General features: G+C 39.1%; 1 protein-coding gene across 1 annotated transcript in view; it reads right to left on the bottom strand.

Annotated features, from left to right (window-relative positions):
* Positions 1-16831, bottom strand: part of GABBR2 (gamma-aminobutyric acid type B receptor subunit 2) — an 878387-nt gene that overhangs the window by 678797 nt on the left and 182759 nt on the right. The window contains exon 2 of the mRNA XM_065399110.1: positions 12798-12935. Within this exon, the coding sequence (XP_065255182.1) occupies positions 12798-12935 (138 nt within the window). The remainder of the gene's footprint in view (positions 1-12797; positions 12936-16831) is intronic.

Raw genomic sequence — 16831 nt, 5'->3', positions numbered from 1 at the left:
TTTAATTTCAAAAGGGGGAACTATACAAAAATGAGGGGGTTAGTTAGACAAAAGTTAAAAGGTACAGTGACTAAAGTGAAATCCCTGCAAGTTGCGTGGGCCCTTTTTAAAGACACCATAATAGAGGCTCAACTTCAATGTATACCCCAAATTAAGAAAAACAGTAAAAAAACTAAAAAAGAGCCACCGTGGCTTAACAACCATGTAAAAGAAGCAGTGAGAGATAAAAAGACTTCCTTTAAAAAGTGGAAGTCAAATCCTAGTGAGGCAAATAGAAAGGAGCACAAACACTGCCAACTTAAGTGCAAGAGTGTAATAAGAAAAGCCAAAGAGGAGTTTGAAGAACGGCTAGCCAAAAACTCCAAAGGTAATAACAAAATGTTTTTTAAGTACATCAGAAGCAGGAAGCCTGCTAAACAACCAGTGGGGCCCCTTGATGATGAAAATACAAAAGGAGCGCTTAAAGATGATAAAGTCATTGCGGAGAAACTAAATGGATTCTTGCTTCAGTCTTCACGGCTGAGGATGTTAGGGAGATTCCCAAACCTGAGCTGGCTTTTGTAGGTGACAAATCTGAGGAACTGTCACAGATTGAAGTATCACTAGAGGAGGTTTTGGAATTAATTGATAAACTCAACATTAACAAGTCACTGGGACCAGATGGCATTCACCCAAGAGTTCTGAAAGAACTCAAATGTGAAGTTGCGGAACTATTAACTAAGATTTGTAACCTGTCCTTTAAATCGGCTTCGGTACCCAATGACTGGAAGTTAGCTAATGTAACGCCAATATTTAAAAAGGGCTCTAGGGGTGATCCCGGCAATTACAGACCGGTAAGTCTAACGTCGGTACCGGGCAAATTAGTTGAAACAATAGTAAAGAACAAAATTGTCAGACACATAGAAAAACATAAACTCTTGAGCAATAGTCAACATGGTTTCTGTAAAGGGAAATCGTGTCTTACTAATCTATTAGAGTTCTTTGAAGGGGTCAACAAACATGTGGACAAGGGGGATCCGGTGGACATAGTGTACTTAGATTTCCAGAAAGCCTTTGACAAGGTCCCTCACCAAAGACTCTTACGTAAATTAAGCTGTCATGGGATAAAAGGGAAGGTCCTTTCATGGATTGAGAACTGGGTAAAGGACAGGGAACAAAGGGTAGGAATTAATGATAAATTCTCAGAATGGAGAGGGGTAACTAGTGGTGTTCCCCAAGGGTCAGTCCTAGGACCTATCCTATTCAATTTATTCATAAATGATCTGGAGAAAGGGGTAAACAGTGAGGTGGCAAAGTTTGCAGATGATACTAAACTACTCAAGATAGTTAAGACCAAAGCAGATTGTGAAGAACTTCAAAAAGATCTCACAAAACTAAGTGATTGGGCAACAAAATGGCAAATGAAATTTAATGTGGATAAATGTAAAGTAATGCACATTGGAAAAAATAACCCCAACTATACATACAACATGATGGGGGCTAATTTAGCTACAACGAGTCAGGAAAAAGATCTTGGCGTCATCGTGGATAGTTCTCTAAAGATGTCCACGCAGTGTGCAGAGGCGGTCAAAAAAGCAAACAGGATGTTAGGAATCATTAAAAAGGGGATAGAGAATAAGACTGAGAATATATTATTGCCCTTATATAAATCCATGGTTCGCCCACATCTCGAATACTGTGTACAGATGTGGTCTCCTCACCTCAAAAAAGATATTCTAGCACTAGAAAAGGTTCAGAAAAGAGCAACTAAAATGATTAAGGGTTTAGAGAGGGTCCCATATGAGGAAAGATTAAAGAGGCTAGGACTCTTCAGTTTGGAAAAGAGAAGACTAAGGGGGGACATGATAGAGGTATATAAAATCATGAGTGATGTTGAGAAAGTGGATAAGGAAAAGTTATTTACTTATTCCCATAATACAAGAACTAGGGGTCACCAAATGAAATTAATAGGCAGCAGGTTTAAAACAAATAAAAGGAAGTTCTTCTTCACGCAGCGCACAGTCAACTTGTGGAACTCCTTACCTGAGGAGGTTGTGAAGGCTAGGACTATAACAATGTTTAAAAGGGGACTGGATAAATTCATGGTGGCTAAGTCCATAAATGGCTATTAGCCAGGATGGGTAAGAATGGTGTCCTTAGCCTCTGTTCGTCAGAGGATGGAGATGGATGGCAGGAGAGAGATCACTTGATCATTGCCTGTTAGGTTCACTCCCTCTGGGGCACCTGGCATTGGCCACTGTCGGTAGACAGATACTGGGCTAGATGGACCTTTGGTCTGACCCAGTACGGCCTTTCTTATGTTCTTATGTTTTCTTATGTTTATAGCAGTGGAGGTATTTCTGCAGGTTTTGTATCTGTTGTTCTGGCAGGGTCTGGTGCCATTTTGAATTGGTGTGTCCTAGTCTGGGGGGAGGTTGTTTCTAATAATGACATTGGAAAGTTTGAGGGGTTATTTGAAGGCCAGAAAAGGGGGGTTGGGAAAAATTTCTTTCAGGATTTGGTCCCCATCAAGTATGGGTTCTAATTGTTTGATGATATCCCATATGGGTTCTGGTGTGGGGTGGTAGGTAACAACCAGGGGTGTGTGGTCAGTGGAGGTTTTTTTTCTGTATTGAAGGTTCTCTCAGGGTATTTAGGTGATCTGTTTCATGATATAATCTATTTCTGTGATGGAGTGTCCTTGTTTGGTGAAGGCAGTTTTAAGTGTGTTAACATGTGTCCAAGACTTTCTCTTCAGAGCATGTTTTGTGGTATTCAAAGCATATTCTGTCACCTGTGGGTGAACACTTTTCACAAAGCAATCACTCTCTATCTGACTTATCTGTCCTTGTCCTCAAAGAAAACTTGCACAACACCTTCAAAAGACATGCATGGGAATCTAAATTCACAAGTCTGCTAGACACTAAAAATCATGGTCTAAACAGAGACACTGGTTTTACAACTCATTAAAACAATTGGTAGCCTATTAACCCTCATTTATCCTATTACTGCAGAGATATTAATTTTGCATTTAATTTTAAGTGGTTTCTTGCAACATCTTAACCTCTTATGCTTAACAATCTGTCCCATGTTCAAATTTGCACAGGATGCTTGGCAGGATGGATTAATTAACACATTTGTTATCAATTAATTAACACATTTGTCCCACCTTGTATTTAGCTGTGACACTCTGGTTACCTTTTCCAGACTTGAAGAAGAGCTCTGGCGAGCTCCAAAGTTTGTCTCTTCTACCAACAGAAATTGTTCTAATAAAAGATATCACATCATCCATCTTATCAAGTTTAATCTATTTAGTTTATCCAAGGGAAGTTTAAGAGGTGACTTGATCATAGATAGTCTAAGTACAGCAAAACTGGCTCCTCCAATCATGCCTAGGTCCATTACTGCCCGCAGTAGCAGTGTAAAGGCAACCATGCCAAGACTGCTCTGTGTGTGGGGGAGAACTGCACTCTGCCTGCAAGCTCCCCAATGAAAAACTCAGCAAGGGGGATGGAACAGGGAACATAGATCTTTCCCTTTGCCTTTGGCTTTCTTAGCCTCATTCTCTCTCTCGCTAAGGGACATCAGCCACTTCAAATGCCTCTGGAGGAGACAACAGAGCTGAGGGGAAAAACCCACAAAAGGCAAATAAAGCCCTGAGACCTGACTGGGAATTAAACAAACAAATTATTGAGCCAAATTCTTAGTCAGATATTTGAATTAGGATGTTGGAATATTTTTAACCAAGTTTTGAAATTAGGTTCAAAGAGCATATAAAAAATGGAAAGGTGATATCGTGTTAGGCATTCTGGAAATCTTCATATTGTATATTTTTAGACAATATATGCAAGTACCCAGGTATTTCACTAATGCTTTGCCATATGCCAAGTTGAAGATGCACACCACATGATAGAGTCCACTTAACTCAGCGAAAAATGTGTTAATTATTTTGGTCACATTCCTGATACTGTTTTAATCAGAACCATGATAAATGAAAAACTGTGTCCATTAATATGTTAGTATGTAATTTGCTAGACTGAGTAATGTGAAAAATAACCCCGTTAATGTGTGACTGTAGCCCAAAGTTTAAATCTTACATTCTCAGCTTCTAAGAGGATCTGAATGGAAACAAAAGGATTTATTTGGTAATATGCTTATAAGTAGCCTTTGAACTGAACTGAAGCTTTTTTTATTCTTCTGTCACTAAGTTGCAGAAGATCATTCGTCTTGTATCTGGACCTCATTCTTCCATTCAGTCCCCATATTGATCAAAGACTAAATAGAAAGGAATGAATGTTTTGGACAAATGAGTTAATTAAGCATTCCTCTATAGGGCATGTTTTCTGTTTTTGATTATACAGATCACAGATTCAGCATTAGCGTTTGATAGTTTTGACCCAATTTATGACTGTATCGTGTTTTATTTTAAGAAGTGATTGAAATAAGCCTCTTACTCCATTTATAATGAATTGGACTTGCTGACATTAGATCAAAGACAAAAGCTGTATTGGTGATGCTAGCTTATTGTTTGTTTCAACAACACAGATACAAGTTGGTTGAGATTAAATGGAATAGATAATCATATTTAAATAAAATTAATAAAATCAGTCTTCAACTGATAGGAAGTCAGATTAAGCCAGCTCATCTTGTTAAACTAAATTAGTTTTCTACATATGAGCAGAAGATGGAAGGAAAGGAAAGCTCCCTTCGGCTAAATGTTTCACTTTATACTCTGGGTAGGATGTATAATGTTTACTGTACCTCATCCTGGAGTCTTGGGATAACATTATTCTATCTAATTTAAACACAGTGGGCCTAGAATAAATATTATTCTAGCTAATTTAAACATAATGGTCTGATTCTCCCTGATATTAATGCTTGTGTATTTGTAGTTTATACTAGGGTAAACTGGGAGTAATGCAGCGGTGAATCAGGGTCTGTGCTTTTATTGTTGAAAAAAGACCTTCAACTTTTTTCATAGATGCATAGATTCCAAGGCCAGAAAAGACAATGTAATCGTCTAGTCTGAACACCTCTATAACACAGACTGTAGAACTTCCCCAAAATAATTCCTAGAGCATATCTTTTGGAAAAACATCCAGTCTTGAGTTAAAAATTATTAGTGATGGAGAATCCACCACGACCGTTAATTACTCTCACTCTCAGCTTCAATTTCCAGCCATTGGATCGTGTTATACCTTTGTCTGCTAGATAACATAGTCTTATAACCTAATTTTACCATTCTTTGAAATGTTCTTCACTTTACTGTATTGTATGTATTGATTTTATTGTGTATGATCATAGAATATCAGGGTTGGAAGGGACCTCAGGAGGTCATCTAGTCCAACCCCCTGCTTAAAGCAGGACCAATCCCCAGACAGATTTTTTCCCCAGATCCCTAAATGGTTCCCTCAAGGATTGAACTCACAACCCTGGGTTTAGCAAGCCAATGCTCAAACCACTGAGCTATCCCTCCCCCTGGGAAAAAAGAAAGAAAGAAAGAAAGAAAAACCACAGAGAGGTGAAGTGACTTGCCCAAGTAAACTCATCTTTCTAAACTTAAGAATTTTAAGGGTGGATATCCAATTAATAACTTTTCAGGTCTAAGAGTTGATCATGATAGTTGCTACCCTAAATTAATGGGAGTTGCCTATGTAACTGTAGAAATAAATTAGTCTTTTTCAAGTTCCAGACACAGTAATGATATTGTAATTAGAACAACTGGAGTATAGGCAGAAATAGAAATTTCCCTGCACATGTAAGGGTCAGTTTGTCTTATACCATATGCTGATGTACTGAGCTTGATTTTCTTCTCACTTACACTGGCTTTACAGTGGTATAACTCCAGAGACTGCAAGTGAGTTATTCATGATGTAAGTAAATAATGTTGGGCAGAGCTCATGAAGGGAACAAATAAGACGTTGGGGTAACAGAGAGAAAACAAGTCACGTTTTAGCTCCTCCAATGCTGGGAACACTGGGGACCAAAACAGCTCTGACATAGTTTAGAGAAGACAAGGGATTGGCTAGAGTATTCAGCACTCTGACTCTCCTTCATCACACCCACTCCTCTTCCTCCCACACCCCTATACAGCAGGGGCAGATTTCATAGGGCCCTCTAAAAGGAGAAACCTCAGCAGTGTGTATTGGGAAACTTTTCAGCTGTTTTGTGCTGCCTCTGTTGTACAAAGCAGCTGGAACCAGGGTTATCTATCCAAATAACCTGACGCCACATTTATTTGTTTAAACCGTGGTTGACAAATTGTTTTGAAGAATAATAATTTTGAACAAAAGTTATTCTGACAAACTTATTTTTACCAAAAAGCCGAGTTCTTTGCAAAATAAAACTCAAACATAACAGTAAAATCAGTATTATGTTCAGTGTCTAATAATTACTATTTTGCAGGCAGAGCCGGCTCCAGGATTTTTGCCATCCCAAGCAAAAAAAACCCCAAAAAACCCGGAGTGCTGCCGCCGAAGCAAAAAAAAAAAAAAACACAAAAAAACCCGGAGTGCAGCCCCTTGAAAAGAGCTGCCCCCAAAGGGCCGGAATGCCACCCCTTGAGAAGTGTCGCCCCAAGCACATGCTTGTAACGCTGGTGCCTAGAGCCGGCCCTGTTTGCAGACAAGCTTACACATAGATCAATATATATTGACTTCAATGGCTTGCACTATGGGGATTCTGCATATCACAGTCCTAAATTTAGGGCCAAAAAAATTAAGAGTGAAATGGTCCATTTCAAGGTGGTTTCTAAAGTAATTGAGAAGACATGAATCATGTTGCAAAGTCTACAGTGAAAAGAAAAGGTTGCAATCATATATAAATGAAAAAGCTGTCCAGTGTAGAGTAGAATTGCCCAACATTACCCTCTTAATCCTCTCAGGGTATGTCTACACCCAGCCGCTAGTTCGGCGGCTGGGAATCGAAGTTCTGGGTTCGACTTATCGCGTCTTGTCTGGACGCGGTAAGTCGAACCAGGAAGTGATCGCCGTCGACTGCGGTACTCCAGCTAGACGAGAGGAGTACCGCGGCGTCGACGGGGGAACCGCGGCGTCAACGGGGGAGCCTGCCTGCCGCGTGTGGACCGAGGTAAGTTCGAACTAAGGTACTTCGAACTTCAGCTACGTTATTCACGTAGCTGAAGTTGCGTACCTTAGTTCAAATTGGGGGGTAAGTGTAGACCAAGCCTCAGAGAGATAAGAATGAAGGCACTTGGATATATCTTTAACATTTCATGACCAATGTATCAAATGCAACTAATAGAGCTCATACTACTAATAGGAATATTTTCTCTTCATCCATCATTAGAAGATCAGTGCCACAAGAGCAGTTTCTGTGCCATATCTAAGTCATTACCTAGATTGATAAAGGCTAAGGAAATCTCAGGCATCCAAACACTGTGAGCTGGATGACTGCAAACCTTTTCAAACATCATGAGCACAAAGGAAAATAAAAACTCATGACCTTTACCAGTCAGGAAGAACATGTGTCCAGAGCACAGATTGCATGATGAAGTTCACCCGACCACTTAGAGAGCATCGCTGGCTGAAACTCAAATAGAGATAATGTAGCATTTGTCTCCTCTAGACAACACACTGTTTCCACAAATGCAGAAATCTCAGTCTGAATCTGGGTGATTTTCTCCACAAAATAACCAGCAATATAGTTAAGTATCAGAGTATCAGCAATATAGTTGTAACAGGAGGTATTCAAATCAGACCATTCACCAACCAATACAGGACCAGAAATAAATCTACTGATCAAGTTTTGGCAGATGCTATGGTAGAGGCAAAAAACCTTTCTTCTGCGCAGCTATAGCATATGAACGATTAAATAGCTTTAAGACAAAAAGTCAATCGTTCTGAGACTTTATCTACCAGGGCTTTAGCAGTCTTCCCTCCCATTCCAGTTGTTGCAGGCCATTTGTAAACCTGAATGAGTTGTGAGGCAGAAGCCCAGGAAGTTGTCATCTTTTTAAGTGGTCAGGAATGAGCACACTAGAATTTTCAGTCATTGTGCAAAAATTCAAGTCCTTTTAAATAATGGATAAAATGCAACTGCAACATATTTTCCAATGTATTTTTATTGTTGTTTTCCTCTCAATTTATCTATGAAATATATGCCTTTTGCAGTGTTCTACCAAGATGTGGCTGCATTTTGGTGGTGTGTAGTTTGTAATTCTGCAGCATATTTTGAGGTTTGTAAAAGGCACTATCTAAAATGGATATGTCACTGGATGTTTGTGGGGATAATTTTTAAAAAGATAGTAAGAGAGAGAAAGAGAGATCATGGGTTGGGGAAGGAGAAGAGCCAGCAAGTATGGGGAAAAGAAGAACAGAACATAATGAACAGTAAGAAAGGAAAGGACATAAAGGGACAGAGGGAGGGAGAATCAGAGAATCATAGGACTGGAAGGGACCTTGAGTGTCTTGTAGTCCAGGCCCCTAAACTCAAGGCAGGACTATGTATTATCTAGACCATCCCTGACAGGTATTTGTCTCACTTGCTTTTAAAAATCTCCAGTGACAGAGATTTCACAACCTCCCTAGGCAATTTATTCCAGTGCTTAAACACCGTGACGGTTAGTAATTTTTTCCTAATGTCCAACCTAAACCATCCTTGCTGCAATTGAAGCCCATTGCTTTTGGTCCTATCCTCAGAGGTTAAAGAGAGCAATTTGACCTAGTTTCCACTTTTTGTAGGACTCTTTTTTGAGTTTCAGATCATTGAAGATCTCCTGGTTAAGCCAGAGTGGTCTCTTGCCATACTTCCTATCTTTCCTAGGCAGTGGGATTGTTTGCTCTTGTGCCCTTAATGTTTCTGCCAACTCTCTTGAACTGTTTTTCCCCTTAGAATTGCTTCCCAAGGGATCTTACCTACCAACTCCCTGACTTTGCTAAAGACTGCCTTCTTAAGAAGAAAAAACGCAACAACAATTTCAAAACGGTGTGAAAAATGTGACCTAAAATAAGAAAGAAAGAGTGGAGTGAAAAAGTCAGGATGTTGAAAGAATGAATAATAAATTCACGGAAGGCAGGGTACAATCCATTTTGTTAAGTTCATTATTTAGAAAGTTCATTAATAATGCTGCAACTCAATAAATAATAAACATCATGTGACTATTTTATTCCCTTATATTGCATGGGTGTGGTTGATTTGGGGGATGTTTTGGGAGAGGGGAAGAGAGGGACAGCTTTGGAAGCATGGTGGCACAAGTATTTTTCACTTGGTCTAGAAAGCTTTGGGGAAAATATCAAGCTGTGAGCAGGAAAGCTATCCCTATCTTTGATAACAAATGGAAGGATGTTTAAGGAACTACTCTGCTCCTCTGCTCTCTATTTTCTTCTTCTCTACTCCACCCACTCCTTCAGGAGTGCCCTGCACTGAAGCATCTCTTTCATGGAGAAAAGCCATCACTTCAGCCAGCCAGAGGGGGTCAGTGTAAATCAAATCAGTATATACTGTGGGCTAAATATGCTGCCTCTGTGGCTTTCACAGGAAAAGAGTGATGGGGGTTAGGGAGCCAAATTCAGATTCTTTTCCTTGCAGTGTAATGCCAGGTCTGCCTACTGCCAATAGTTATATCTATAGAAATTGTTTTCCCTCCTATTCCTCTTCTTGGCTTCATTTAAATTTCTACTATTACATCATCTACATTACTTTCTATGATTCTGTATAAGTGTCCATTGTCACACCTTTAGGTGGAACCTCTGAAGTTTTTGGTGGACGGTAGTTTTGAGTCTTCAGGGATGCTGTATGCTATTTATTGCTTCATTTGCCAAGATCTGCATAATTGTTGCTACTGATAAGTTTTAAATCAAGGATACTAATTAAATAAATTGCAACCTTGTGAACAGAAGGATTTGTGCTTATGCACCCATCAGACTTATTCACAAATAATACCTACTGTATGGCAGTACAGTCTAGCAAACATTATTACTTTTTTGCAAGCCATATCTAAAGTTGTATTCATTACTGCTGCACCACCCATTACACTTCATGAAATCCCCAACCCTGCTCTCATTTATGTTCTTTCATCATTTAGTCAATGAAAATATCACATTTTCCACTGCTACGCCCTCTTCCCCCAGGATACCCTGCTATTTTCATGGTGGAAGAGACCTTTTCCACATCTTACAAGCTACCTAAGCTTAGAATAACAAAACTCCAGCCAAAGTATAGTGCAGGAATAAAAATAAAATCTTCTCTTGACAGCAATACTTTTTCTGGGTTTCTATGAAAGATCCTTCATAAAAAAAGTATCAGAAAATCCTCTGCAAAGAGTCACTCTTAAAATACAGAGAAAATGAAAGTGTTTAGGGGACTTAAAGGGAAACTGAATGACTTGTGGGGAGGGATAAAATTCTTGACAAATACTGGTAGGACAACTCAAGTGAAATAATAACTCTCAACTCTGAAGAGTTACAGGGAAGGAACAGAGAGGATACCAGAGGCCACCAGTTGAGTGCATTTAGTTGGGGTAAAGTTTGCCCTTGAAGCTTCATAGTGCTGCCTCATGCTGATTAATATGAAATGAGTGTTATCCCTTCACTAGTGAACTACCTTAGCTACCCAGCTAAGTCTCCCTTCTCTGCACCTTCACCCCCACTACTCCAGCATGTCCCCTTCACTACCTTAATTCTGCCCCCTTGTGTCTCCATGCTGTGCACTGAATTAGGTAAGGGTCCTGTGTAAAAAAAATTACTTACAGAACTTAAGTAATTGTTATACATTTATAACATGCAATTTTTGTACACTTCCCCTGGGACAGTATGAAAAGCATATTTTATCCATCAAATAAACTTACCCATCTATTCAGTCATTTATCCACTTCTAAACCAAACTTAAAAATGACCTCTTTGAGCGTTTCCCATCACTGCTAGCTTATTGGTTATACACTGGTCATATACACAGTATGTAGAGCTCAGAAGCCTTCCCACAGCCAGTTCCAAATCATTCACGTTTGAGGGATAGGCCAGGGAGGATCCCAAATGACATCCCCAGGTTGGCTGGCTAGTTTGTATGGTCCACTGTAAATCTGGAGATTCTGAGCCAGAAGACAAGGATTTCCTCATTAGGCCTTGGGGCATATCATGCTTCAGGCATCTCATGCTGCTCTTTATTGGTCCTATCTGGATGACTGTTTTAAAGATCAGTATTAATAAATTCTATGATTCCGCAGGCTGGGGGAAATTCCCACAAAGTGGGACCTTTGAGAATGACAGAGAAGGGAACAGCTGGGAATAGATGTGATGTACGGGCCAAATACTGAGGTCCTTATTTAGTTTTTACTAAAATATTATTCATTTCAATTTCTTTTGAAGTCAGAGTGAGTTTGCTTGAATAATGCTTAAGAAAAAAAATGAGTGAAGACCTCAGGATATGTTGATTCAAAGCCTACTGAAGTCAAAGTCAAAGCCTACTGAAGTCATTAATGATCTGGAGGATGGCGTGAACTGCACCCTCAGCAAATTTGCAGATGACACTAAACTGGGAGGAGTGGTAGATACGCTGGAGGGCAGGGATAGGATACAGAGAGACCTAGACAAATTTGAGGATTGGGCTAAAACAAATCTAATGAGATTCAACAAGGACAAGTGCAGAGTCCTGCACTTAGGATGGAAGAATCCCATGCACTGATACAGACTAGAGACCGTTCTGCAGAAAAGGACCTAGGGGTTACAGTGGATGAGAAGCTGGCTATGAGTCAACAGTGTGCCCTTGTTGCCAAGAAGGCTAATGGCATTTTAGGCTGTATAAGTAGGGGCATTGCCAGCAGATCGAGGGACATGATCATTCCCCTCTATTCGGTATTGGTGAGGCCTCATCTGGAGTACTGTGTCCAGTTTTGGGCCCCATACTACAAGAAGGATGTGGAAAAATGGGAAAGAGTCCAGTGAAGGGCAACAAAATGATTAAAGGGCTGGAGCACATGATTTATGAGGAGAGGCTGAGGGAACTGGGATTGATTAGTCTGCAGAAGAGAAGAATGAGGGGGGATTTGATAGCTGCTTTCAATTACCTGAAAAGGGGATCCAAAGAGGATGGATCTAGACGGTTCTCAGTGGTAGCAGATGACAGAACAAGGAGTAATGGTCTCAAGTTGCAGTGGGGGAGGTTTAGATTGGATATTAGGAAAAACTTTTTCACTAGGAGGGTGGTGAAGCACTGGAATGGGTTACCTAGGGAGGTAACCCATTCCAGGTAAACCTCCTTCCTTAGAGGTTTTTAAGGTCAGGCTTGACAAAGCCCTGGCTGGGGTGATTTAGTTGGGGATTGGTCCTGCTTTGAGCAGGGGGATGGACTAGATGACCTCCTGAGGTCCCTTCCAACCCTGATATTCTATGATTCTATGATTCTATGAAAGGGAGTCTTTCTATTCACTTTATTGGGCTTTAGATCAGGCACTGGATTAGCACACCAAGTTCCTTGAATGATCGCTCTATACTGTATTTCATTAATCTTACAATTTCAGGCATATATCACATAAAATGTAAATAACTATCTGCCAAGGCAAACCAGGTAAACCAAATACTTTTAATTTCTAATCACAAATGTTCTGAACAGCTTTAATATATGTTTGAAGCCTCAACATGCCAATCCCTGAAAGTGTTAAGTTAAAGTTTCAAATTAGTATTTGAAATTATTGTCCTTTTTATATATAACCTCATTGACCTTCAAAGTTATTGTATAGTTATTCACATTTAACATTTTGCAAAGCATTAATCAAAACTTTTGACAGTTATTAATTTTCCAAAAATTTCTTTAAAGAATTTGAAGACAGTCACTAGTCAAATATATTATATGTCATGACTTACCTGAACCAAATTCCATCCTTTCAGGGATTCAGCAATGATAGAAGTGACTGTTGCACATACTCCACCAAAAACCATCAGATGATTAGGTCCATATTTTATTGCATCATAGAAGGCTTTAAGTCCTTTTGCATTGTCACACTGGAAAAAAAAGAATTATTTCGTAAACTAGAAATCTCTGACAACATGGACCATCACAGATAACAATACTGACTCAGCAACAAACTATTGAACAGACAAAACATTCAGACATTGAATTGACTGGGTTTGATTTCTTAGTGCCCAAACTTGCAAAGCACTGTGCACCCTGAGCTTTGGACTTTCTGAACACAAGGACTCTCAATGTGCCCAGCCTCTGTACTGGAGGCAAAAGCTTATAAGAAGAGGCTTCTTGCATCATTTAACTCCCCTGTGCCCACTCTGCCAGAATTTTGACAGCTAAAATGTTAGCCATTAATGTCTGTGATGGAGAACGAAGCAGCAGTGACAAAGAACAAGTACTGATGTTTAAAAATGTTAATAGAATCATTTTGCTACTCGGCTAGATTTTCTCTAGTATGTTAATACTTGACATGACAGATTTGTCAAAGAATATATTTTATGCACTGGCATCTGTTATGAAAGTTACATCCATGTCAAAGCATGCAAATAACATTATTTTGTATTAAAAAAATGTAAAACCTCTATATTTTATGCATATACATATATAAAATATAATAAAACAATACTTTTAAGTAACAGGGACACAAATTGGTCAAAACATCAAGAAAGTGTAATTTTAAAATCCTATGACTATAAACAAGTGGATTACTTCCTTGTTTTAAATTATAAAGAGCTCTACTATAGTTTGAGAGTAAGCTCAAAAAATGAAGCCTGAAGAACAATTCTAGTCAAAGTTGCAAGGGATGTGACTATCAGGCTTATGCTGGAACAGCCTCAACTTCTTTATAATATCTCATATAGTAGCAGTTTGATACTTCATGTTGTAGAAGAATGTTAGTAGAACATATGCCTGAAATCAAGAATTCTGTTTCCAGATGTTAATAGGAGCAGATACAGATCAGATATCTGTCAGGCTATATGGTGGCTAATGGAGCCAGCAGATTCTTTTTTCTAGTTCTTCCCTTTTTATCCTAGGAAGTCCTCTTTAAATATAATCCTTATAAAACCATGGTACAACAGCCTCCAATATTTAATTATAACAATTGATTTGTTCACATGTATTCATATATTGTTGATATAACATTTACTATCATCCTATTTTAAATAGAATATTAATTGTGTTGCACTTTGTTAAAAGAACAGATTTCTACTAAGACGTTTGCAAGCATATATTAATCTTCTTACAGATTTCATACTTTAAAAGAAAAATATGGTTCTATTTCCATTTGGGACAGAATTATTCTTCTTACTCTTATCAAAGGATACAATTTTGCACTTAATGCATTTTTATTGCATGATACAGTACAAATGGACTCTTCTCTCTCCCCATTATGTCAGATGTTTTCAATAAAACTTGTTCAGCTTGGCACAGACTTATCAATTTGATGGACTGCTGATAAACTCGAACAATGTAGGAATTAACAATGCGATTACTGGATTGAGGTACGTGCCCAAATTGACGTAGCAGTTTATCCTGAGCAGAACTTCAATGACACTCTACAACTAGGTCAAGTTCTAAAACATTTCAGCATACTCTACTCTTGGCATGAAAGATTTATACCTCACCAGTCCAGGTTGTAGGTCCAATTATCCATTTCCCATGACACCAACTTCAAGTTATTTGATGCAACTGCTGATTTTTGTGGATATTTAGTGGTATTTGTATTTCACAGAATAATGGTGTTTATGGAAAGTGCGAACCAGAATGTGGAAGAAGGAGAACGTCAATATTAAAGAAATAGTTGGGAGGTGTGGCCAATAAAATATAGTACATATAAAAGGAACAGAGGAATAAAAAACCCTTACTCCACAAATTTAAGATCTACAGGCATGTTTAAAAATAAAATCTTTACAGTAACATGACTCATGCTGAAGTTCACCACTCAGTTACCTCACATTTTCTTGCATCTTATTTCTCATCCTTTCCCTAAATATTGACTATCTAGAGCCTGATCCTTCTAATGACTCTGTCTGCATAGAGCCTTAGTAAAATGGATGGGACTCCACTCAGACCTGATGGTCCAAGTGGGAAGATCCTTTAGAAGGTTCGGGAGTTTAAACTGTAAGTTGTTTTATTTATTTTATCTTTTTATATTTAAAAATAAAAACAAACCTATCCAAATGATCTAGGCACCCTGACAATTCAATTATCAATATAATACTCCCAGCAGCATTAAAAAACAAACATTCACAGAGGACCAACTTTACTTGGGCAGTTAGCCAAAAAACAACAAAAGGCTCCTTCTCACCCAACCCTCTCCCAGAACCCTGTCAAACGGATGGCTCTTTCAGAATTTCTAGAGGTTCCCCAAATATGGGCTATTTTGGATCAAGACGGTGGTGGCACTGGTGACTCCTGGAACTCCCATGTGGACTCCCAGCAGCTCCATCTCTGAAAGGGGATTTAGTTTGAGCATCTCCAGTGTCCACAGCTGGGACAATGTGTCACAGGAAGAGAAGTGTACTCTCCCAGTAGGCACTTTCCAGGTTATTTAATGCTTTCCAAGTCATAACCAACTACTTAAACTCCATTTGGAGACCAATATGCACCCAGTGCAGATCCCAGAGTACTAATGGTATATACACCCAGCGAGATGCCCCACTCAATAAATGAATTGCTGCTTCCTGCACCATTTCAGTTGCCCTGATTATAATAAGTGGTCCAATGTAGAGCACATTGCAATAATCTAATCATGAGCTGACAGGAGTTTGATACTAGTAGCAAGATCCACATATGACATAGGAGGCTGCGAACTCCTGGCTAGATACAGACAGCAGAAAACTGACAAGTTTACTTCTGTATTATGATCATCCAACAATAGCTGGAGGGACAGAATCACATCTAAATTACAACCCCCAATGACAGAAGCACTTCCTCAATTAAAGGAACTGATGTTATTTCTTCTATCTCCTCTAGTTACCTCACCCAACCACTCATCACCATCTCAGTATTGCTGGTTTGAGCTTGAGCCAGCTCCATACCACAACTAGACGCTGACTGAGGCATTGAATGAAACTATGTGAGTTATATGAGAGACACAAAGCTGGGTGCCATCAGCATACTAAAAACACTAGACTCCGTGTCCCCTTATTAATCCTCGTAACAGCCCCATAAACACATCGCACAGGAGAGGTGACAGAATGATGCCCCTGACATGTGAGAGCTCTATGGAAAGAGGAACAGCTACCAGTGAGATCTCTTCAAGAGAAAAGAACAACGCCAACAAAAAGCAGCTCTGTCCACTCCTGCCAGGGCCTGTAGACAAGTCAACGTCATTTTGTGATCAAAGGCAGGGGACAGAACTAATAATACCAGCAAGAACACATAATTCTCATACATTGCCTGATCATCAACCAACACAACCAATGTAGTTTCAATGCCAAAGCCAGGTCTACATCCAGTAAGACAAGAATTAAGGAAATCAGAGGCATCTAAATATTGTGACAGTAGTCTCACCACAATCTTACTCCAGAAGGGAAGGTGTGATACCAAGCAACAACAGGCCCAATTTTTACTGCTTATAAAGTATCTAAAATGCCCTTATTAATAATAAATTATGGACCATTATCAGGTTAAAATTCACAGTGATGAATTTCAGAGGTACTGATCATCTGAGGCTCCCTTTCTAATCAGTCTTAAATGACTGTGCTTGGCACCTCTGAAATCAAGCCCCATATATTTTACAAAATAAATAAATAAATATAATAAAATAATCTTGCCTTGTTAATAACACTGTGGATGATACAAATGGAAAGAAGTTTTAGAACTTAAATGCTTTCCCACCATTTTTGCTTTTTGTTAGCTTTTTTTCCCTCTCACTCTGTACAGATGATGAAAATAGAAGTCAATATCACGTTTGTTTACAGTTTGTTAC

This window comes from Emys orbicularis, chromosome 2, assembly GCF_028017835.1.
Source record: "Emys orbicularis isolate rEmyOrb1 chromosome 2, rEmyOrb1.hap1, whole genome shotgun sequence".
In the NCBI taxonomy this organism is placed as follows: domain Eukaryota; kingdom Metazoa; phylum Chordata; order Testudines; family Emydidae; genus Emys; species Emys orbicularis.
Note: the sequence above shows the minus strand (reverse complement) of the source record. Positions and strands in the feature narration are given on the sequence as shown.